General features: G+C 41.5%; 1 protein-coding gene and 1 non-coding gene across 5 annotated transcripts in view; both read left to right on the forward strand.

The window, feature by feature from the left end:
- Positions 1-721: 721 nt before the first annotated feature.
- ZFR (zinc finger RNA binding protein) overlaps positions 722-24,509 on the forward strand; it is a 33,474-nt gene continuing 9,686 nt past the window's right edge. Inside the window, exons 1-15 of one of the 4 annotated variants that reach the window (XM_028749422.2) lie at positions 722-1,106; positions 1,252-1,336; positions 8,287-8,569; positions 9,806-9,950; positions 11,053-11,271; positions 11,890-12,137; positions 12,484-12,675; positions 13,610-13,892; positions 14,587-14,783; positions 17,570-17,689; positions 18,090-18,235; positions 18,604-18,766; positions 19,577-19,782; positions 20,796-20,946; positions 22,665-22,806. In XM_028749422.2, coding sequence (XP_028605255.2) covers positions 1,070-1,106; positions 1,252-1,336; positions 8,287-8,569; positions 9,806-9,950; positions 11,053-11,271; positions 11,890-12,137; positions 12,484-12,675; positions 13,610-13,892; positions 14,587-14,783; positions 17,570-17,689; positions 18,090-18,235; positions 18,604-18,766; positions 19,577-19,782; positions 20,796-20,946; positions 22,665-22,806 — 2,617 coding nt within the window. In that variant the 5' untranslated portion in view covers positions 722-1,069. The remainder of the gene's footprint in view (positions 1,107-1,251; positions 1,337-8,286; positions 8,570-9,805; positions 9,951-11,052; positions 11,272-11,889; positions 12,138-12,483; positions 12,676-13,609; positions 13,893-14,586; positions 14,784-17,569; positions 17,690-18,089; positions 18,236-18,603; positions 18,767-19,576; positions 19,783-20,795; positions 20,947-22,664; positions 22,807-24,509) is intronic. The other 3 variants (XM_028749418.2, XM_028749419.2, XM_028749421.2) reach the window with 3 other exon arrangements.
- LOC114606942 (small nucleolar RNA SNORA66) lies at positions 5,793-5,929 on the forward strand. The gene has a single exon (XR_003709016.1). It is a non-coding gene; the product is annotated as a small nucleolar RNA SNORA66 (small nucleolar RNA).

Consider the following 24,509-nt stretch of genomic DNA (forward strand, 5'->3'; position numbering starts at 1 on the left):
AACAGAACATTTACATTTTGTTTTTCTCCTGTCACTTGTTTATTTCCTGTCTGGCAGGTTACTTGATTGGATTGCCTGAGGAGCCTGGCCAGTCTTTCATAATGATAATTACGAACCCTTATTCAAACACAGACATACCCTTAAGACAGGATTTGTGAAGGAAAAGACAATGGGGAGGTTTTTCCACTTTGACCATGCAGAGAAACATTTGCTCAGTTTAGGAATCAAAAAATGGCTTCAGGACAGTCTTCCTGTGCTTGATCTATGTATGTGCAGTTATGAACATTACCATATACCTAGACCTCAAAATTCCTATCACACAATGTATCTGAGAAACACAATTTTAGTCCTACTGATCATATCTTTATTAGAGCACTAAATTGCAAAAATGGGTCACAATTCAGCAGAAGTACGATATGCTTACTTAACCCACTGATATCAATGGCTTGTGCACTGGATTGTGGGCTTCTCATCGTGAGCACTTTTGGGTCAAGTTTCTTTCAAACAAAGTCTGGAGTGTCTCCATGTGATTTTACTAACACAACACAGTGCACTCCACTTCGTAAAAGGCCGGGTAAGGAAAATGCACTGGAATGGAGAAGAAACCGCGCCCTGGCCAGAAAACTACGTTTCCCGGCAGCCTCCGCACGCCTCGGGCGCACGCGCCGAAAGCTTCCGCCCGCGTCACGTTCCTGCCTCGCGGCGACCAAGAGAAACCCAAGAAGGATGGCGGGGGAGGAAGGAGAAGAACTACATTTCCCGCCGTCCCCTCTCCCTGTTTTACAACCTAGCAAGTGCCGCGCATGCGCCACGGAGAGGCCTGGCTCCTCAGTTCGCCCGTTGAATCCTCGTAGGTCGGTCGGCGGGCGGCGTGTGGGAGGGGAGAGCCAGACGAGCCAGCGACCTGCGCGCCTGCCTGCCTGCCTGCGACGTTGGTGGCGTCGGAACCAGTGAACCCGGAGCAGCAGCTGCAGCAGCAGCAGTAGTAGCGGCGTCGTCCTCGGAGCGGGGCGAGCGCCGGAGGTAGAGAGTGTGTTTCCACCGCCGCCATTTCTGTCAGCCCGGACTCATGATTCCCATATGCCCGGTAGTCTCTTTCACCTATGGTGAGTAACGGCCGCTTTGGCGAGCCGGTCGGAGGGCGGCAAGGAGGGGCGGCGGCGAGGCGGCCTCTCGCCTCAGGTGTGCTGGTTTTTGACAAGGCCCCTCTCTCTTTTTCTCTCTCCTCTCCCCTCCATATCGCTGCTGCAGTGCCCAGCCGGCTGGGGGAAGATGCCAAAATGGCCACCGGCAACTACTTCGGGTTCACCCACACCGGGGCTGCTGCCCAGTACAGGTAAAGAGGAGCCGGGCGGGCGGGGGGGGAGGTGTTTCCCCGGCCCCCCTTATTCCCTGGCGCAGCGGAGACCTTGGAGAGGAGATGCGTGCAAACGCCGGCGCGTGTGCGTGCTCGTGCGGAGGTGTTGCTGCGTGTTGTGTGCCGCCACGGGGGGCGGAGCCGGCGGCGTCAGGCCTGCTTCGGGTCGTGCATTGGAATAAGGGCTCCCCGTCCTGCCGTAGGGCTGGATCCGCCTCCTCCTCCCCTCCAGCCTGGTTATTCTGCCGCCGCCTCTCCACTCCGCCCTTCCAGCCCCATCCTGCGCATGCTAATGAAGAAGACTCTGGTAGCGAGAGCTGCACGGCAATGGAACAGACTCTGCTGGAAGGATTAATTCGCCTTCCTTGGAGGCTCTTAAGCAGAGGTTGGAGCATAGCTGTCAACTTTTACCTTTTTTTGCGAGGAATCCTATTCGGAATAAGGGAATTTCCCTTAAAGAAAGGGAAACGTTGACAGCTATGGGTTGGAGGGCCATCTGTCATGGATCATCTTGCGGAGGTTCCTGCATTGCAGGGGGTCGGACTAGATGACCCTGGGGGTCCCTTGCAGCTCTACAATTCTATATTTAGGTATCCCCAGATTGTTCAGTGAAACTTGCTTTCCAGCAAACAGACACAGGGTTGCAGCTTTAAATGCGTTCTGCAACCACACTCCTTCCCTTACTCTCCACCGCCAGGCCTTGGAAAACCTGTATTTTCCAACTATATTTCTCCCACTACATACTGACTTTTGTGTTCTGTATGCATTCAGTATCCTCTAAACGGATTATTGCTCCTGCCTCCCTTAAATATTTGGCTTCCAAAACCTATTGCAGAGTTCTGTGGTATCTTAGACTAATTTTTAATATTCAAAATAAATAAGATAAAATATAGGCAGGCTGTAAGGACTGATGGCTTATCATCCAGGGCTTTGGATCCTAAAATAAGTTAAGGAAGTTCATGGAAGAAGTTCCCGCCTCTCCAAAGCCTCCAAAGGGTAGCTTGAAAAATAAAGAGGGCGTAGGAAAGTTTCATTCCTGGAACTTCCCGAATGAATGTTAGAATCCAACCCCAGCTGAATATTTGTGCCCTGCTGCAAAAAAATGGAAGTTTGTTATTATTTATTAAATTTCTATTCCACCCTTCATCCAAAGATCATAGGGTGGTTTACAATATAAAGTTTACAAAGACAAAGGCTATAGTCTGACATACTCATTATTAAGAACTGACAGTGTTTCCTTTAGGCCCCCTCAATGCAGACTTTAAGAATTCATGGCTTGTGTGATTCAGAGCAGCTTTCTCATAGTATATTATGTGCCTCGTGTATTTTACATTTTTGTAAAAGATGTATGTTGTTTTGTGATGACTTGGCTCTAAAAACTATAAATACGTACACTATTTTGAGGGAACTCTTAAACTAAGTGTTCAGTATGGTGTGGTTGTGCAATTTTTCATAATTTCGGGAACAGGTGTTACCAAATGAAACTTGAAATGGAATGATTTTGAAAGAGATGATAAATTTCCTAACTTTTTAATTACATAACTTCAAAATAGCATGCACATACAGTGCCTCGCTTAGCTGAAATTATCCACAGTGAAAGGAACATTTATTACATCTGAAAGACAGTCTATCTCCTCTTTAAGAATTTGGCCATTTTGTTAAATTGTTTTGTTTACTGTGTAAATACCTCCAATTTAAAACAATTTGTATTTTTGTCAGATTTTGGCATAGTGGAGATAACTGTAATGACAGCACTACTTTATATATAAATTTACTTAACCAACTTTGTGACCTCTTGTATAATTAGAATGTCTTAGAGGTAAACCTTGAACTTGAAAACTTGTCAATTGATGGCAATTGTCTAATCCAGGCATCCCCAACCTCTGGCCCTCCAGATGTTTTGGCCTACAACTCCCATGATCCCTGGCTAACAGGACCAGTCGTCAGGGATGATGGGAATTGTAGTCCAAAACATCTGGAGGGCCAGAGGTTGGGGATGCCTGGTCTAATCATTCTCTTGCTTCAAATGAATATCCACATAGAATGCTTTTATTGTTTCAGGATTATTTACAGCTGCTAGATCATACCTACACCTCTTAGGTTTTAATAATTGGAACTGTATTTTATTAACTAAAATCAGTTGCTTTTTCATGGTAAACAATTGCATATTTCATGGCACAGTCTTAAAAGTGTATATTCCTGATATAAACAGAGGCTGAGATCCAAAGAACTGCATGTGCAAAGCTATTCAAATCTGGGGAGAGGGCTAGGGGTGCTTCCTCCTTGTGAAGTGGTTTCCTGAAAGTAGAATGGCTTTTCGAAATGGGGAAATGTGCATCTGCATGTATTCTGCATGGTGCTTGAGATCTTGTCCATATTGTTGGAAATAACATTTTTGAAAGGTATGTAGCCAACCTTCAGTTTATTTCGCTTGATTCGGCGTTTTACATAGTACAGCAGAAATATACTTTACAGACTTCTTCATTATTTGGTCTTGAGTCTTAATAATAATGCATGGGTATTCTGTTCCCTGTGTAAGATTTCTAACGTGATGGAATTCTCTCTAGCCACAGTGTAACAGTTGTACTTGCAGACTTGCCAAATCTGCCTTTCCAATGTTCCATTTGAAGAAGTACAACTCTGAATTGTCGAAAGCCCAAATAGATTTTCCAGTTCTGTAATTACTGGAAATAATATTGTTGCCACTTCTCAGAAATTCACTGCTCATTTCTTGCATTTTGTTGACTCTATAGCAGGGTTCGGCAACCTAAGGCCCATGGGCCGCAAGCGGCCCACGGGGGTCGATTAACCGGCTCCCGCCCCGCCCCCAACCGAGCCACCCACTTGGTGAGTCCCCGCACGCTGCACTAAACCAGCATGGCACGGGGACTTGCTTCCGCAGTGCTGGAAATCACGTCAACGCAGATGCTGGACCAGGCAAGGTTAACCTTGCTGACCCCTGCTCTATAGCCTATGGAAAACAGTTAGTGCCTCATACAAAACTTATTTAGGTGGCATATATAACAAAAAGCCACCCTCACCTTTAACAATAAAACAACAATATAGAATGTATTTTATATTTGTTTATATATTGTCCACTCAAATAAAATAGCAAGACAGTGCGGAATATACCGGTATATGTGAATACAATAAAACATCATATACTGTAGAAACAATACAAAATTATCTCAGTAATGATTAATACAAGAACCCTGAACCGGGCTCTATGGCCTACAAGCAGCTGGTGTAGAATTTTTTATAGCAAGGCTGTCGCATGCTGTCGGCTGTCCTCCCCCATCACGCAGCATTGCCATTTCATTCTGCTCCAGGTTAAGTTTCTGGACCAGGGCCACGGGAAGCCCCACGCAGAGCGTATTATAGTAATCTATTCTCAAGGTTTGTAGGGCATGTACTACAGTGGCCAGGTTATCTTGACCCCAAGATGACTGTAATGGCATGCCAAATAAAATTGGTGAAAGGCACTCCCAGCCTGATCAAGTTAGGAGAAGTATTTCATTAGGATATTGAGGTCCTGAGCTGTATAGGGCTTTGTAGATCAAAACTTTGAATGACTCTGGTACATTTTAAAACAAAACCTATCTGTTGGGACTTGGTTTTTATTCATTGGCAAAATAAAAAATCTGGGCTGTTATATTTCTTATCCAGATTTTACTATATGTCCAACATTCTCTGTATTTTAAGTAAAGGACGTTACTTTTTATTTGAAACTCTGAAGGAATATAAAATTACTTATTTTTCTTATAAGAGATCTAAACTTCATCACAATTAATTAGAATACTTCTTTGGAAGAGCTTCAAATACAGCAAAGATACAGCAAAGTTTTAGGTAGAGGATGGAATTACTCCATATGCAGAAATAGTGATTAGAACAGAACAGTTGCCTCCATTCTGTAAAAACCTCTCTAGAGTTTAGGCATGCTTTAATACAGCTATAAAGAAGAGCATCAGAAATTATTTTACAAACTATGAATTACCATGGTATTATAGTGATACAAAATGTTTCTATGACAGTGATAGCTTATTGCTAATAAAAATGACATAACTACTGATTCCCATTAGAAAGGGGGGGGGGGACACACACACAACTTCCTAGGCATGATCACAGATGAAAAGAATCTCTAAAAATGTTGATTCAGTACTAAATTATGTATGTGTGGGGGGATTAGTAGAAGAATGGAGTCAACAAGGAACAGGCTATGCATAGATCAGTTGTCATGAGAAATTATTCAGACCAAAGAGAAGAGAAGAATTGGTGGTTTGAGACACTATTTTAACTGTCTCCTTTTGCACACAGTTTCTGCTTAAAGGGGATTAGCAGAAGTTACTAGTTCTTGCCAGTGTGCCTCAGAATACAAGGTTGTGGGAGGCTTCTCTACCCAGGAGGTAGGAGGTCAAATCCTACAATTTGTAAATTCTTGCAAACTCGATCACTGGCTCTGCGGGTTGTGGCAGACGCAAGGGGAACAGGTTTGCTAAAGTAAATGTGGTAACAGAACTATACCAGCCTTAGAAAGAATAATGTTAAGGCTGTTCATTCTGTGCCATAACAAAATACATTTTCTTCACATGAAACATTTCAAATATTTCTAAATGGTATATATACTTTTGATTTGCTGCTTCATCATTATTATAATGAATGACATTTCACTGCCTGCCTTCTCAAAATAATGAAAATGTTGGCTTCACTTGCCTAAAATCACTTTTTTAGCATTCTGTGAGCCTACTTATGTTTTGCATTTAAGCATTTTGTGGGGAGAGTGTATGCACAATTATGTTGCTACTTTGAAACTTTTCTTCAAAGATGGCATTTTCAAAAAAAAATCCTTTTGGGGTATTTTCTGGACAATTCTTGCAAGATAAGAGTTGTCATTGAAGGTTGCTAGAATGATTGTTTCATGAAGGATATGTTGTTTATTATTATTTTCTTACTTTCTCTGTAGATTCAGCTGAATCTTCCTTTTTTCCTAATTATACTATCATATCATATATATACTTATACCAGTTTGTTTTTGAGTGTTTGAGGTTATGTAGTCGCAATTGCTCCACACATGAATGAGGAAGGAGTAACCAAACACATGTCTCTGATTAACCCCAAAACTACAAAAAAGGACCCCTTCCCCCAAACAGCCTATTTAAATGTCATCAGAATAGAAGTAAGAGCTGCCTCTAGAAATCAGTAGAGAAAAACAGTTTTTTAATGTAGCTGACTTTGACACTAGTGCCCCTCACCCCTGAACAGCCCAATTAAAATAAGATGTTCGGTGGACCCAGGATGCTGGATAATGGTATGGTCAGAAATGTGAGTGGGAAGGAATTGAACTGCACTCAACATTGCTATGCTTGTAATACAAAATAGTGCACCTAAAATTACTAAATGCTATACAAGAATGAAAATGGACCCTGCCTGCAAGTTGACAATGCACTGCCTTATTGTGGCCTGCTACGAAATTCCTAGCCTTCTATCCTGGGATTCAGCTCCTGCCACATGTTCTTTTCAGCCTGTCAAAGAGCTGTTTGTCAGGCTGCAAGGAACCCAGTTTATATGGATAAGAAGATGCACAGGGATGACTCCCGGTGGGTCTTCCTTCACTTGCAGTTGTTCTTCCCACAGCATGCTAAACAGCTGTTTGATGGGCTGGGGGTGGAGGAAGCTTGATTTTCAGTGCCAGTCTGCTGGGGAGCATGAGAGACACATGACGGGATCATGTATCATCCCTCCTTACCCTCTATCTGTGTGCGGGGGAGCGTTAATTTGTACATGGCCCTCAAACAAATGTGGCCCACACAGCTATCAAGGTTGCTTACCAGTGATCTAAATGTTTATAATTACATGAATATGGTGCTTACATGACTTTTCTCTGTATGTGTTAGTGTAGGAGATGAAAATACTTTCCCATGAAGGAAATTAGCTGCAAATACATTTTCAGGTGTGCTTTTTTGAGGCTTTCCATTTCCTGGGAGCATTCTAGGAATCTGTGTCTGACTCTGTTTCTTTGGTTCTATTGCACTGCAGAGTGTTTGGAAGCATTTACTCCACAGTAGTTGTTTTATATGGAGGTTGTGAAATCGTACTTTTCTTAGATGTACTATAGCTATAAAACCAAGTACCTGACTGATCTATACATGTCTTTAAAGCAGGTGTGGGTAAGCATTTCTAGCCAGTATCTCCCTACCTGTCAAATCAACTGATGTCGCACTGTCATTAGGTTACGCTGGTTTGCAGCCCTGGTTTTCGGACTTTAAAGCACAGTGTGGGCAATTCGAAAGCCCTTTTGCAAACAGCCCTCTCTAAATGTTCAAACATCAGGGGTTCAGAGAGCACTGTAAGGTTGCTTGCAAAAGGATTTCAAGCGTGTGGGTTGCCCCAAACTACATCGGAACCAAACGGGGATTCCCCGTAGGGCAGGTTTGGCCTGTGGGTTGGAGGTTCTCCACTTCTGGTTTATGTAAGTTTGTTTTACATCAAAAAACATTCTCTCAAAATTATATTTTGTTAAAAATGGTTCATTGGTTAAGGATGCAATCCTGTGCACTTTCCTGGCAATTAACTCCTGGTGAGATTTACATCTGATGAGTATACATGCATAGGATTGTGCTCTAAATTATTTTGCTTTAGAGTAACATTAATGTTCAGTGCCGATTTCGCTAACCTTGTGACGTTTGCCAGATGTTTGCGCAACTGAGCTTTTCCAAGATCATAAAAGTGAAAGGCCCCATTGAAAGGTTTTGAGAAATGGGAATTCCACGACTTATTTAAACTCTTGGTCACTGTGCTTGTGTTTCAGACTTAGTTTAGCCTTTTTTTTTTTTAGCTAGGCTTAAACTTGGACAATTTAAGCAGCTTTGCTATTAGGCATCTGGCTTCATTACAACATCATCATATTTTTTGTGTTTGTCTTTCTATTACAGCCAGCAGCCAGCTTCAGGTGTAGCCTATTCCCATCCAACTACGGTTGCAAGCTACACTGTCCATCAGGCTCCTGTAGCTGCACACACAGTTACTGCTGCCTATGCCCCAGCAGCAGCAACGGTTGCAGTTGCAAGGCCTGCTCCAGTGGCCGTTGCAGCTGCTGCAACAGCAGCAGCCTATGGAGGTTACCCAACGGCACATACAGCAACAGACTATGGTTATACACAGAGACAGCAAGAAGCTCCCCCGCCGCCACCTCCAGTCACTACACAAAATTACCAGGTACTTAATGGATAGACCATAATACTTGTGAAATTGAGTCTTTTACCTTTTAAAACATGATGGGCGATAGAATATGTTAAATATAGAGTAAGAATGTGCATGTATAACTGTTATGTAGTTTAGGTCAGTAATTCACAGAACAGACCCTCACTTGAGTAACGGTGAAATGTAATAGGGTAGCGGATCTACCGCCACATCTTCAGCCCTGTCACTCATGCTGGCAGGGGGCATGGGGACAGGCAAATCGCTGTGCCAGCCTGAAGTTGGTGCAGTGATCAAGACAAATCAAGTCCAGTGGGTCTGGGTTAAGATCCAGCACATCCTGGACTGGCTCAGCTCCATCTGCCCATGGAATGGCCTGTTGGGTGACTTCCTGTGCTACTGCTGTTGTAGATGCCTTCAGTGGTACTTCCATGCACCCATATGTTTGGTAAGACAGTACAGAAATCTTTTTTTCCCTTTAGCTTGATCATCGCATAGTCAAATATATTTTTAAAAACCTGAGGATAGCACTATAACACCTAGGGGAAGAAATATGTAAAACATTACTTAATGTGGAAAGTAACTATAATTTAAGTAATTATTAGCCACTGAACATTCCTAGCAAATTATTAACTGTAGCATAACCACCTCATCAGCATGCTGCAGAACTTTTAATTATTTAGCACTGTACATGCCTGCAGGCTACAACATATGTGAGATATTAGTAGATTATTATACACAACCTGAGATAAAAGGCAGTTGTATCCCAAAGAAAGCTCAGTTTCACAACAGTCTGTCAGCATCTCTACCTGCTCCGCACTTGATGTCACATATGGCACCTGGTATGGGAAAGGTGGGTGCAGTCTGGGGAAAACTTTTTCTGAGATAAATTTGGCCTGCAACACTGGAGGTTCTCCAGCCTAATGTAGAGGTTTGTGCTTGGTGTCTTGTGGGTAAAGTGATGGTGATACAGAATTTTTTTAAAAAATGTAGGGGGAAAGGCTGCTTAACAGGACATTAACATTTGTTTCTTTAATGCAAGATGTCCAGTACTAGCTTCATTTAATCTAGCAATCTTAGGCAAAAAATACATAGTTTGATCCTCAAAAATGTAGCTTATCAATTCTGTTGAATGTTTCTACTATTTTAAAGTCTCATTAATTAGAATAATCAAAATAATTCAGTAATAGTCCATATATTTAATGGAAAACCTAATGTCCATGTGTTTTCTCCCCCACTCCCATGCTTCTTAAGGACACCTATTCATATGTTAGATCTACTGCCCCAGCTGTAGCTTATGACAGCAAGCAATACTATCAACAACCCACAGCCACTGCAGCTGCAGTGGCAGCTGCTGCCCAGCCACAGCCTTCTGTGGCTGAATCGTATTACCAAACAGGTGAGTTGCAAGCTTTAAAGAAAACTCCAGCTTTTTTGTTGTGATATAGTTCACAAATGTGTTACCATCTGCAGATGCTCAGAATCTAGTAAATAAAATAGTTTGTTAATAGCTTGGTTTTCAATGGTTAACTGTTTGGTGGTTAAGTTAGTATTTGTAAAGCAGTTAGGGCCCAGATATGTGAATATTAACAATCCCCTAGCTTCTAAATGCTCATTTAACTGCTTTATTCAAAGAAAGATTCTAACATGACTGCATCACAGAGTGCATGCCATATTTTATCTTCTTAGGACTTAGAGGGTCTGCTTCCTAGGTAAAGCATTTGGCCATTCTGACCTTTTAAGTTCAGAACAACCTTTGAAGAACAACCTTTTTTGTGACTGCCACAAATAAAGGTCAAAGCTTTTGAGAGTGTCACTCTATGCTCTTGTGCATATGTAGCCTCATGTGGCTTGGCACTGTTTTACAACTAGTCTACGCAGATGGGGAGCAAACTGCTATGTGTGAAGGAAATAGGAAAGGAGATGCTTTAAATTGTTGCAGAGTAACGGGGGCGGGGAGTTAACTGCTTTTAACGAGAGAGGTTTTTTGGTATAACTCAAATTAGTTTATTTTCTGGACATATCTGTATGGTGCGTTTTATATTGGAGCCCCATTCTAACTGGGAGCTAATCACCTCTTTTCATTAAACCAGATGTTGGTGGGAATTTTTTTTCATATAAATCGGTGGATAAAATATTAGATAGGAATGTGGAATAAGCATACATTGCAATTAGTTTTTTTTATCATTGTCTTCGGTTTAGCCACTATTATGTGTGTTCAAAGAATGTGGAGGTAAACATGTTAGTTTAAGTGTTGTTGCACTGAAAGTAAAAGCACAAGCTTTAAGGTGCTGATCCCATTATTATAGTGATAGTAGTAATTTTATAATAGAAGTTCCAAATGCAGAGCTTAAACTGTAGGGTGAGATTTATTCCTATATTGTCTGCCTTATTCAATAATAAGATAAAGTGAAAACATTAAATGAAATTGGTTTTTAAATTACAATTTTTTACATGATTATTAAAAGATTCATGTAATTTTGCTCTTTTGTCTTAATTAGCTCCAAAAGCCGGCTATAGCCAAGGAGCAACTCAGTATACTCAAGCCCAGCAAACTCGTCAAGTGACAGCCATAAAACCAGCCACTCCAAGCCCAGCTACTACTACTTTCTCCATATATCCTGTATCTTCCACTGTGCAACCAGTTGCAGCAGCAGCTACCGTTGTTCCTTCATATACCCAAAGTGCTACATACAGTACAACAGCAGTTACTTATTCTGGTGAGTATTGCTTGAAGAAAGGATATTGGAGGCTAGAAATGACTATTTAGGTGCCTTTGTAAGATCAAAGGTACAAATGCTGTGCTGAACATGTCTAGATTTTTCAAAGACAGGTTCTGTACTCAAATTACTTCTTAGGAACTTTTGCTTTGTCAAGTGTGCTGATTGTGTGCAGGTTTACTCAGAAGTAAGTCAACTACAGCCAGTTGGATTTACTCTGAGGTAATGGTAGGATTACAAATTCAGACTCTTTAGAACAGGTGAAAAAGAGTCTTGATGGCAGACTGTTGGTGTAGAGCAGGTAAGGTGATGCCTTACAGATCTATGTTGGACTGATTGTATAGGTTTGCTGTATGTTTGTGGATGTTGGCATTGCTCCACTAGGAAAAAATTGCTTTTTTAACTTGAAATAAACTCCTCTTTTCTGGCTGTGTAGCATTGCTTGGATATACAGATTGAGAATATTGGTTTTACTTTTAAGTACAAGTTTTGTGCATCTATGTTAATGCTGAAATCCTCCTTAATTAAGTGACACTGGTGTGCACTGTGCATTTATTACATTTAGATTTTCAAACTTTAACGTGCTTATAACTTACAACTTTTTTTGATCATTTAAAGGTACATCGTATTCTGGCTATGAGGCTGCAGTATATTCAGCTGCATCATCTTACTATCAACAGCAGCAGCAGCAGCAGAAACAGGCGGCGGCGGCAGCTGCTGCTGCTGCTGCGACAGCCGCCTGGACAGGGACCACCTTCACGAAAAAGGCACCATTCCAAAATAAACAGTTGAAACCAAAACAGCCTCCCAAACCACCCCAGATCCACTATTGTGATGTTTGTAAGATCAGCTGTGCTGGACCACAGGTATTTCTGCTTTCTGATTATGAACTTAATTGCTTAGTAAAATGAAACAATTGGTATATGCCAAATATGCAGGGAAGGGTCAATAAGTTTTTGGCTTCAGGGTTATTTCAGTTTAAAATATTCCAATTGCACTTTGGTTTTCAAACGTTTTAGAAGTCGAACGGACTTACTCCATTTGACTTCCAAGATTCGACTGTATAATTATGTGGAGGAATGTATTTTCTGCATACATTTCAGCAGCAAATCAACTTCATGTTGGTTATCTCTTGCACTTTGCTTTTCAATGAACAGAATAATATGATAAATGAACTAAAGTATCCTGTTATTCATGTGGTGATTTAAACAGACTTACAAAGAACATTTGGAGGGACAGAAACATAAAAAGAAAGAAGCAGCATTGAAAGCATCACAGAACACAACCAGCAACAGTTCATCTGCTCGTGGGTCTCAGAACCAGCTGCGTTGTGAACTCTGTGATGTGTCTTGCACAGGAGCTGATGCTTATGCTGCTCATATTCGTGGAGCGAAACATCAAAAAGTAAGCCTCTCCTTCCTCTGTCCTCCCATTTCTTATGTTTTATACCCAGTTAGTGTCCCTCTCTGGACAAATTGAATGGTCTGACAGGCAGGCAGAATTCATCACATTTGATAGGAGGCTGAGACTGCCCACCTTTCAGTTACCTGACACAGTATGCCTTTAGGTAATTCAGCCTCAAATGAATGAATTGTGCTCTCAATTTGTCCTTTATAGCTATGGCTTTAATTCAAGCGAGGGCTTCATTCAGCAGTAAACGTGAGCCCCACCTTAGGCAGGGTTTGGTTGCACTTGGAGCTCCTGAATTGAGCCTATCAGAATAAGGCTTTCATTTGGAGCGAGGGAGAGAGAGGAGAGAGAATGATAAGTCTCTCTGATCTGAATCATAGAGTTGGAAGGGGCCTTGAGGATCAACTGATCGAACCTCCTGCAGTGCAGGAATATACAGCTGTCCCCTACAGGGATCAAAACCTGCAACCTTAGCACTATCAGCACCACTCTAACCAACTGAGCTACAACACATTAAAGAATCTGCAAACACACATCTCTACATAGTGTCCCATGTACTAGCTACCAACATGGACACAATCAGATCTTTATGCACTAGAGCCTCTTTTGGTGTCTCTGAAGGTGACAACAGAGGCAGTGTCAGAATGGTGCCAAATGTAAAAGGCACTGAATGTTAGTACCTCTTGCAGAGGAACAGTTGGGAGTACATCAGTTGTGGGGCAGGTGGGTGTGGCTGGGGTGCAGTTTCATGCAGTATTTCATGTGTGTATTAGACTCCATTAAGTTTCCCCTCATGAATTCTGTGAATTCTTTTGAAGGTTCCTTGAAACTTATACTTTCATGCTCTTAGAAGTACAGACAGGATTCTAAATAGACGTTGAACAGTTTTGTAGATTCTGCTATTAACTTTCTTCATTGGTGGTTCTAGGTGGTTAAGCTTCATACTAAACTTGGCAAACCCATTCCTTCAACCGAACCAAACGTCGTGACCCAGGCTACTTCTGCAACATCTGCTTCCAAACCAACTGCTGCCTCTTCAAACATTGCAACTAACAGCAGCACTGTGAATTCTTCCGTTTCATCTTTGGCAGTGAAAATTCTTACTCCTTCCGCCAATGTGCTACTTAGCACAACATCCAGCAACAAGGCAACAATAGTTCCAGCTAATGTTGCTGTAAAGAAAATATCCACACCCAAAATTAACTTTGTTGGTAAGTACTGAAGTATTTTAGTGAGAAGTTCAGCAAGATACACTAAATAAGCTTATGCAAGAACAGGTTTAAAATGAGTGTCTGCTATGATTTTAACAGCTACTGGAAATTCTAATTTTCTCTCTGCTTGGCTGCATGAAGCCCATCAAACCAAGCATCTGTTTGCAGTTCTAAGCACTGTCGCTCTCATGGCAATGTTTTTCTCATGCACACAAACTGCTACTCAAATGGTTTAGGAAAGTATTATATCAACACTTCTCTGCTCCAACACGCCTTTTATTAGAGATTACAATACTGAACATGGGGCTACCATGGAACACAACTCCTAATGTTGTATGAACAATGCATTTTCAGTAGCTGTCATAGAGTTTTGTTTGGTCAAGGCTCAGCATGTTCATGTCTTGCACCCAATTATCCTGTCCTCTTGAACATCCCGGGCCGTGCTGTCATTATTAAAACAAACCATACAGTTTATTTGAACTTGTATTTTATTTATTTTAACTGTTGATCATTTATGTTACCTGTTCTTTGAGGAAAATACTACAGTATTGTGCTATGGTTTGCTTGCTTGTTTATTATTTACAGAATATCCAGGTTTTTAAGCAGTAGGCCAGCATCCCCTTGGTTGTGGCAAGAAATGTGACTTGAAAATGTAATGAAAATTAATATTCACTTGTGCAATGTTTCATATTAGGTGGTAACAAGCTACAGACAACAGGAAGCAAAGTGGATGAATTAAAAGCAGTAGAAAATATAAAAACTACTCCTTCTATTGCTGCAGTGCAAACACAGGAAATTAAGCCAGATATGTCTGCTGAATCAGTAACATCTACAGCTCTTGCTGCTTTGCAAAGTGAGGTCCAACCAGTGGGTCATGACTATGTCGAAGAGGTATTTATTCAAAAACTATGTTCATTAAATGCAATTAAACAAAACTGCTGAATTAATGTGTTAGATTACTTTATATGGCTCAGAAGTGTGAAATCATGCTGATAATTAAATTAGCTTCATGTCTCTGTGTAAGGCAACTACTTGACTATTTTGTCTACGAAAGAATTTGCAGTGGAGTACGCCGTTTCCGTGTCCTGCTCTGGTTCACCAGAAGCAGCTTAGTCATGCTGGCCACATGACCTGGAAGCTGTACGCCGGCTCCCTCGGCCAATAAAGGGAGATGAGCGCCGCAACCCCAGAGTCGGTCACGACTGGACCTAATGGTTTACCTTTTTACTAATAGCATTGCTGCTGACTTCACAGCCTTTGTCTTCAGGTAAACTAGAGTGTGAATACTGAGACTGTCTTAACAATTCTGATCACTGAGGACATGGAGTGTCCTTCAAAACTGACTGTTCAGAGTTCCAGCTCTAAAGGAACAGGTAGTGGGAATCAAGCGTTGACACTGATTTTGAAATTTTGCAAATCTGGAACAGTGGTTACATCAATATAGTGTGTTGATATGTTGCACAGTTGCACCTACACTGTAGTGTGCCATCAGTATTACTGATGAATTTGTGCTTTTGCATTCACAGCATTACTGAGTGTCAGCTTTCACTCAGTAAAAGGAAAGACAAGAGATGAACATGCAGTAGCCTTCCACTTAGTGAGGATTCTTAACTTTCCTAACTATTGTTTTTCCCTGCATGCTGCTCTGAAAATGTGCTCAGAGCAAATGTAGCATTAGGGAATAGTGTATTGCTTGATAGCATAGTTCTGAATGATTTACAATAAATAGCATTTTTAACAAATCTGAAATAATCACCTTGGAATACCTCATCAAAATTCAGACAGTTAAGAATTAAACCAACAGTTCTCCAACTTATTTGTTTAATGAATTCAGATGTAAGCACTCTGAAATAAAGTGGTTTTTGTCTGTTTCTTGAAAGCCATCAGGAAAGAAAAGGCGTTAAATGCCTCTGCTGGGAGCTTCACAGATGGGGCAAAATTTGAGAACATTGTAAATTTAATAGCTACTGACCTTAAATGGCAGAGACACTCACAAGTGACCTTCCTTAGAAGATCTGAGGCTCAGGGCAGGATAGATGGACATTCTTTCAGGAATCCAGGTCCCATATTGTGTTGGGGGGGGGTGTCTCATAGGTCTAACACAGGTTCTGATTAGGCCTTTGAAACCCTTTTCCCCAGACCATGGCCAGCTGCCACATGGGTTACATATGTGACAGCAGATGAGAGGCAGGTAAGGACATGACTCCAAAGGAACAATCAGGAGCTTAAAGTGAGGGGCAAATCCACACCATAAATTCAAAGCATCAAATGTATATTTAAAGTACTTGGCTTTCCCCAATAAATCCTGGAAACTGGTTTGTTATGGGTACTGGGAATTCTGTCTCTGTAGAGGGGAAGTACAGTACTCAGGATTCTTTGGGAGAAGTCATGTAGCTTAAGTGTGCATTGTATTTGCTTTAAAAGTACAGTGTTTATTTGCCTTGAGTTCCCAATTGTTCCTTTGCAAGCAGGGCTTGCTGACAGAGAGTTCCACTAGGAAGTTCCCCATCCGGGATCTAGTTCTCCAACTTTAGTGTAGGGTTTTCAAGGTCATAATCAGCATTTTGAAGTGAGCCTAGAAATGCATAGATAACCCCTGTGTCTTTCAGGACAAGCATTACATGCAGGGTGTAGATCTTTCAGGATCAATATCCTACACCGTTTGCTCTGTTCAAAATTCTAGTCACTATGCTCTGGACCCAGGGGTCAGCAACCTAAGGCCCATAGGCCGGAAGCAGCCCATGGGGGTCGTTTGACCGGCCCATGAGCCGCCACCAAACTGAAGTGCCCGCTCGCGCGCTGTGCTAAAGTGGCGTGGCGCGGGGACTTGCTTCCTTGGCACCAGAAATCACATCTGTGCAAATGCAGATGCCCAAAAAATGCGTCTGCACATGTGCAGACACCGAAAATCAAGGGCGTGACCCAGCCCATGAAGGGATCTCCGCGGGACCAATCCGACCCTGGCAAGATAAACCTTGCTGACCCTTGCTCTGGACTGTAGCTTCCAAACTGTCTTCAAAAGCAGCCCGATTCAAAACACATTAGTACAGTAGTTACTGTGCTTGCTCTGGTGTTTAGAAAAGATTTTAACAGTGAAAGGACATCTATAGAACGGTGTTTTGGAGTAATAGAGTGTTCTTCAGCGATTGAGAATAGTGCCTCAACATAGTGTTCCAAAGTAGAACTATTGCAGACTTGCTCCAGAAAAATCCAAGGGGGGTTGGAGTGGCAAGTTACCTTACTTAAGGAGGTGTTGTAGCAGCTGTGTCTCTAGCAGAGGCATTTGCTATATGAACTAGTTCAGGGGCGCAGGATAGATCTAGATTTCTGAAAGAGGTGCTCGCATGGGTAGAAGTGCTTTGTTGGCTATGAGAAACAAAAAGCTTTGCACTTGATCTGGAACACAACAATTAACTTGGAAAACAGGTAATTCAACTTTGATATTAGACAATAGCAAAGGTAAGAATAGATATTTGGGTCAAAGTTGTGGTGTTTTTTTAAACCTAATGGAAGTCTGCTATAGCTGGTTAATACAGGTTCTCTGTCTTCACTGTTGCATAGATCTTATGCCAGAACATGTCTTTGTGTGAAAAATTGACAAAAATCAGTTCAGTTTCTTTATGAAACCAAATGGTGTTAAATAACCATTTTTATACTGATTTTTCTTTATTTTTAAGGTACGGAATGATGAAGGGAAGGTTATTCGTTTCCATTGCAAACTTTGTGAATGCAGTTTTAATGATCCTAATGCCAAGGAGATGCATTTAAAAGGAAGGCGGCATAGATTACAATATAAGGTAAGTCGACTGTAGCAGCGTAAATGGTCTAGTTCTGTCTCTTTCAGTAAATCTGATGGCGATTGAGTTTTACTTGGTCTCTTCTAGGATGAAACCTAATAAGCAGGTAGTACATCTATTTTGAGCACCAACTGTTCCCTCCCCCAGCTGAACTATGGTAGCCATATAGTGTTTGCTCCACATATTAAGCTACTTATATGTATTGCAAGTGAAAGTATTGCATGAGGAGGGATGATACTGTAGCTTACTGTTTGCTCCTCATAATGTTTTTTTAATATGAAGGATTGTGTCTCTGACTGCATTGCAGTTTTTGCTTTGTCTTGGTGAAAATAATTGGATCTAACCACAGGGAATAAATCTTACATGAAAATAAAATGAAAATTCTCCTTCTCTACAACAGAAAAAAGTAAACCCAGACTTGCAAGTAGAAGTGAAGCCGAGCATCCGGGCAAGGAAGATCCAGGAAGAAAAGATGAGGAAGCAGATGCAGAAAGAAGAATATTGGAGAAGACGCGAAGAGGAGGAACGGTGGAGAATGGAAATGAGGTAACATGTAGACTTTAATAGCAACCAGTGTACATTTTGTAAACCTGAATTAGTTTCCATTCTGTGTAACTATATTCCTATGAAAGCTTGCCTTGGAAAACCTGGATTAATTTTACCTTTAAATAAATAATTGACAGCAGGCATAGAAAATATTTATAAAGAGTAAGAATGGCCTTTTATGGGTGCAATCCAGATCCTACGATGAATTCTGTAGCGAATACAGAATTACTGAACCTGCAGCATCCAATATCTTAACATTTGAAGTTCCAAAAATTAATTTTGGCGGGACCTGAATTATTGAACATAACGTCAATTAAAGGTATTTCTGCATCAACTGAAAGCATATGTGATTTAATTCATATACTTAGACGCTATGAGGAGGACATGTACTGGAGGAGGATGGAAGAAGAGCAGCATCATTGGGATGACCGTCACAGAATACCTGATGGAGGATATCCTCATGGACCTCCAGGACCTCTTGGACTACTTGGTGTTAGACCAGGAATGCCACCACAGCCCCAGGGACCAGCTGTGAGTAATGTCCGCATAGTCTCTCTCCTCCTGATGTATTTGGTGCCACAGACTGGGGGTGGGGGGAACCCAGTAAGTCAATCAGGTCTGCAAATTATGCCTAGGCTTAGTAGCTAAGCATTGGCTTCTGCTAACCAACTGTGAAATCTAGAGCCATCATGATGGCACCATCATATTACATGCGTTACCAGGACACTTGTTCCACCATCAAGTCTTAATCAGAGGCCCATCAAATGAAGGAAGGAATAACATATGTGACTGCAGTCTTTTGTTTCCATTTCCATTTCTTTATTTATGGTATTTGGTCCCTTGCGGTGCAGGACCATAGCTTACAGTGTCAAAAAGTGCCCCCCCCCCCAATGATTACAAGGCGTTTGGGACCTAAAAAGAGAATCAAGCTCTGTCCTTTATTTGCCCCATCTTAATTTTTAAACTCAGACAAGATAACTGAATAAGGAATCTCTTACAGTGTGAACAGTTGAGATTCAGATTCCTATATCTTTACATATCTTTTGAATTTGATGTAATCTGTAACAAATAATAGTAAAACTTTGAAAGCCTTCCTAAGTCTTGGGCTGTATCACCCCATTTATTTTCCAGAGCAGGGAGAGCCTTTCTTTATCCCTGGTGTGTGGTTTTGATGCCAACCAATTCTTAATTTACATTTTTTTAAGATCTCGTTTTCTTTATGTGAGCTCTCTTAATGCACTTTATGGGGGGAAACTTGATAATTTTAATAAAATAGCAAAGAACAGAAAGCAGGAAAACATAAAATGTATCTGATTTTTTAAATCCACTTTCTGCATTCAGCCTCTTCGTCGACCAGATTCTTCAGATGACCGTTACGTAATGACCAAACATGCTGCTATCTATCCAACTGAAGAGGAACTCCAGGCAGTACAGAAAATAGTTTCTATCACTGAGCGTGCACTGAAACTTGTATCTGATAACATGACTGACAATGAAAAAAACAAGAGCAAGGAAGGAGATGATAAAAAAGAGGGCGGTAAAGACAGGTATGTTTTATTGCCATTGTTGCCTGCAATCATTGTGCTTGGAGAGGGACTAAGACAAAATGGAGCATTTGCCCTACTTCATGCCAATTTCTCAAATTTCTGCGCCCAGAAATAATGGATTCTGTTATCAGAATAATGGATCCCTCATTTTCGCCAATGAAAGTTGTTTGCTTAGCAGGCATTCCCCAGAAGCAACTAGGAACTGCATTCTTTCAGCAGCAGCTGCACTTTGTTCATATGAAAAAGTCCTTCAGCTGTGCAATAGATTCTTAGCAGCACTTCAGACTACTTTTCCTTGGCTGAGGCTTTATCCTCTTGCTGATGGTAATAATAATAATAATAATAATAATAATAATAATAATAATAATAATAATAATAATTTATTATTTATACCCCGCCCATCTGGCTGGGCCTCCCCAGCCACTCTGGGCGGCTTAAAAAAAAAAAAATTTAAAATACTGTAATAGATCAAACATTAAAAGCTTCCCTAAACAGGGCTGCCTTCAGATGTCTTCTAAAAGTCTGGTAGTTGTTCTCTTTGACATCTGGTGGGAGGGCATTCCACAGGGAGGGTGCCACTACCGAGAAGGCCCTCTGCCTGGTTCCCTGTAACTTGGCTTCTTGCAGTGAGGGAACTGCCAGAAGGCCCTCGGTGCTGGACCTCAGTGTCTGGGCAGAACAATGGGGGTGGAGACGCTCCTTCAGGTATACTGGACCGAGGCCGTTTAGGGTAGAGAAGGACTAGCCCAGAACTCCACCCAGTGTGAGAAATGCCAAACTTTTCATTGCACCTCTTTACTGTCTGGATCTTTTTTTCAAAACTTTGTGCTTTCCGCATAGAGTTAAAATGTACACTATGATGTACGTAGAGAATGACAGAATGCACACCGTCCTCACGGGGGTTTAGGGTAGTGTGTTGCACGTGAAGGGCTCTCCCTGCATTAGACTTGTTTTCTTTGAGTGCTTTGGCCCTTGAAACACCTGCTTCTCACCAAGACTTCATTTTTGCGCAGGGCTTTGAAAGGAGTCTTACGAGTGGGAGTGTTGGCGAAGGGTTTGCTGCTCCGAGGAGACCGAAATGTCAACCTTGTCTTGCTGTGTGCTGAGAAACCTACTAAGACATTGCTGAGTCGCATTGCTGAAAATCTGCCCAAGCAACTTGCCGTATGTATGGTCTTGAAAACATTTGGTATTTTTCATAAAAGATTGAACTGGGGCTCTGCCAGTCAAATTTCCTCTGTCGTAATTTACTTTCAAGTAGGTGGACTAGTAATGAGCTATTTTCTAAATACAGGTATAGGTGCTCAGCCTGCAATGCATAGCTGCACTGCCATCCTGTAATAGGAATGCTCCTAGCCTCTTCACGGCTGTAGGAAGGCTGGAATAAGAGCCTTGTAGTACTCCTTAGGGACACGGGTGGCGCTGTGGGTAAAACCTCAGTGCCTAGGACTTGCCAATCGTATGGTCGGCGGTTCGAATCCCCGCGGCGGGGTGAGCTCCCGTCTTTCGGTCCCAGCTCCTGCCCACCTAGCAGTTCAAAAGCACCCCTAAGTGCAAGTAGATAAATAGGTACCGCTTTATAGCGGGAAGGTAAACGGCGTTTCCGTGTGCTGCGCTGGTGCTGGCTCGCCAGAGCAGCTTCGTCACGCTGGCCACGTGACCCGGAAGTGTCTCCAGACAGCGCTGGCCCCCGGCCTCTTAAGTGAGATGGGCGCATAGCCCTAGAGTCGGACACGACTGGCCCGTATGGGCAGGGGTACCTTTACCTTTACCTTAGTACTCCTTCAGGATGGGGAAGACGGAAAGAAAAGAACACCTCCCTTCCCAATCTCCTTAAAACTCCACATTGTGTTATATAGTGCTAAAGAACACTGGTAGGAGATTGGCTGCCAACCCCAAACGTGAGCATTTTATTGTTGTATAGCAGGTGCAGCGACCTCAGGCCTGGGGGCTGAAGGAAGCCCTCCAGGCCTCTCTGGCTCTGAGGACTCTCCCCTGGGCCACATGCCTCACTAGCCCTACTTCTCACACCCCTTGAGGGTAATAATAATAAAAATTTATTATTTATACCTTGCCCATCTGGCTGGGTTTTCCCAGCCACTCTGGACGGCTCCCAACAGAATATTAAAAACACGATGAAACATCGAGCATTAAAAACTTCCCTAAACAGGGTTGCCTTCAGGTGTCTTCTAAAAGCCAGATAGTTGTTTATTTCCTTGACATCTGATGGGAGGGCATTCCACGGGGCGGGCGCCAATGTAGGTCTTTCAGGACCGGTGTTATATGGTCTCGGCAGCCAGTCACCAGTCTAGCTGCTGCATTCTGGATTAGTTGGAATGTGCCTTTGAACTCTTCTAGTGCTTCTTGCTTGCCTAGAAGGAGAATGGAGAGTGGTGTGAAAGTACGTCTAGAAACTAGCCTGCTAATTAGGTAAAAAATGCACTTGTTACTCGGCCCATTTTTCTCTCTGGGTCCTCTCACAACTGGAATGGGCACACCCCCAGGCTACCCAGAAAGGAATGTTAGCCCACTTTTGCTATATTCATTCAGGGGGCAGGGTGGATTCTGCACAGTGGGAAAGCAGAACTTTATTTTTTCTTTCTCCTCCATCCTAAAACCTTCCAATATACAATGGGAAGGCCTTAACCTCATAATGGCCGCCTGCTCCTTCCCTCCAGGATACTGTAAATTTGTTACAGACTCAAGTAAGCCAGTTCTCTCTCACATCTTATTATCCTTTAATGTATGAATTCATGATTTAGTCAAGGTACAGTACAAGGTACCTTGGCTAAACTCCCAAGCAACTTGTGATGAACCTCCGGGTATTTTGGACTAGTCCCTTTTTGTGTGAAAACATTTAGCTTCTTATTTGCATTCTTTAGGTAATAAGTCCTGAGAAATATGAAATAAAGTGTGCAGGACAAGAGGCATCCATCATTTTGAATTCCTGTGTGGAACCTAAAATGCAAGTGACCATCACGTTGACATCACCAGTGATTCGGGAAGAGAACATGAGGGATGGAGGTTCGGAATCTGTTAAAAAATGCTCTATTTTAATTGGCTTATTCATTCTGTCATAAATGGCATTAAATCCTGGAAGGCAACATGCTGGCATGTGATACACATTTAATGGCAATTCATAAATCAAGCAGTCTTGTGTGTTTTTCCAAAACCTATTTTAGACTTATTCACTGCAACCAACAACCTCAGATTTCTGGAAAATGTAGGTGTTTTTTTTAAATGTGCAAACCTGTCTTTCTTTGGAAAAAGTAAATGTTTATGACTCAAATACCTGCAAGTTGATAATCAAGAAGGCTTCCTCCCTAAGGGAGAAACTACACCAGGAAATTATATTGTATGTTTGAAACTGGATCAGTCTTAACCTTGACTTATATGGCACTTAGTTAATTTTTAAGTTCAAAGTGATTCTGGCTTTGCTTGGAACAAGATGTGTATTTTTTTCCAGTTTTTTGAGGTTGGTTTCTGGACTGGAGTGCAAGACAAAGAGCTCCTAATATTGAGGTTGGAGTGTCTTAATTAAGCAGTACATTTGCAGTGTGTTTATACTAAAGAGTGATAGCTGAGTTCAGTTAAGTAGATGTTGGAACTTTAAAACTCTATGTATTTATGACCTGTGCGATCCTACTGGTGCCAGCAGTGTTGCTTTAGGGTCTCTTCTATAATTCTTTGAAAGCTACAAATGTTTTTAAGCCAGCAAGCATGATAATTTAATGTCTGCAATATGTTGGCTCTATTTAGAGGTCAGATAAAATGAACTTTCTTTTCTTTTGTCTTGTGTTGGTCAAAATAAACTTTTTGCAGGCACAGAGGTATTGCTGGCTAAGAATACATAAGCATAGGAAGTAAGGCTCTATTTAAGTTATTGTCAGTGTAGAGTGAGTGTGCTTGTGTACATACAGCTGTGGAATGAATTCTTAGCATTATGCTTTCAATATTTGAATAATTGCTTATGTTATTTTTTAAAAGTATAACTATTCTAGAAGCAAGCTTTCTCAAAAAGCTTATTTAAAAAACCAAAGCTTGAATATTAATGTACATAGGATTTTTCTTCCTGGTTTTTAAAACACTGCTTAAATTTACATAATACCATTGGCTTTTAAATTCTGAAATAATCACAGATAACTTTGCTTGATTGCCCTGAGTTCTGTTTATTTATTCATCTTTACCAAACAACAGAATGAATGTCAGACATCACATTTGGTTATATGCAACCCGTAAAGATTTGGATAGAAAATTGCACAACTATTTTGAACACGATCTTGATGCCATTTCACTGTGCCAGTTAATTTCATGATCTGACTTCAAAAGAAAATAAAGCTCAATTTTTTTGTCTGACCCAAACATTAATTAGAGTTGCCATTCTAAGTTTGATAATACTAAGTTTGATAATATTAATAGAGAAAAGCAAAGCTTTTAAAATTTTTGAATCATTTCTTCAAGACACTGAGCAGCTTAAAATGAATATGTGAAAAAGTTTACCTCTGAAATATGTGGTTTAACTGCAAATTGCAGTAAACAAGACTTTTATAAAGATCATTGTTTATGTGCTGCAAAAAAAAAAGTATACTCTTAACTGCAGCTCTTAATGCTCGGTGTCTTAACTTGGTTGATGGAATCTAGCTGGCTTTTGGGAGTTGAATTCAGGTGGCAAGGAAGGCTTTGCTGGAAGAACCCAATTTTAAGTAGATGTATTTCATTTGCTGGTT

This window comes from Podarcis muralis, chromosome 11 (assembly GCF_964188315.1).
Source record: "Podarcis muralis chromosome 11, rPodMur119.hap1.1, whole genome shotgun sequence".
NCBI lineage: Eukaryota > Metazoa > Chordata > Lepidosauria > Squamata > Lacertidae > Podarcis > Podarcis muralis.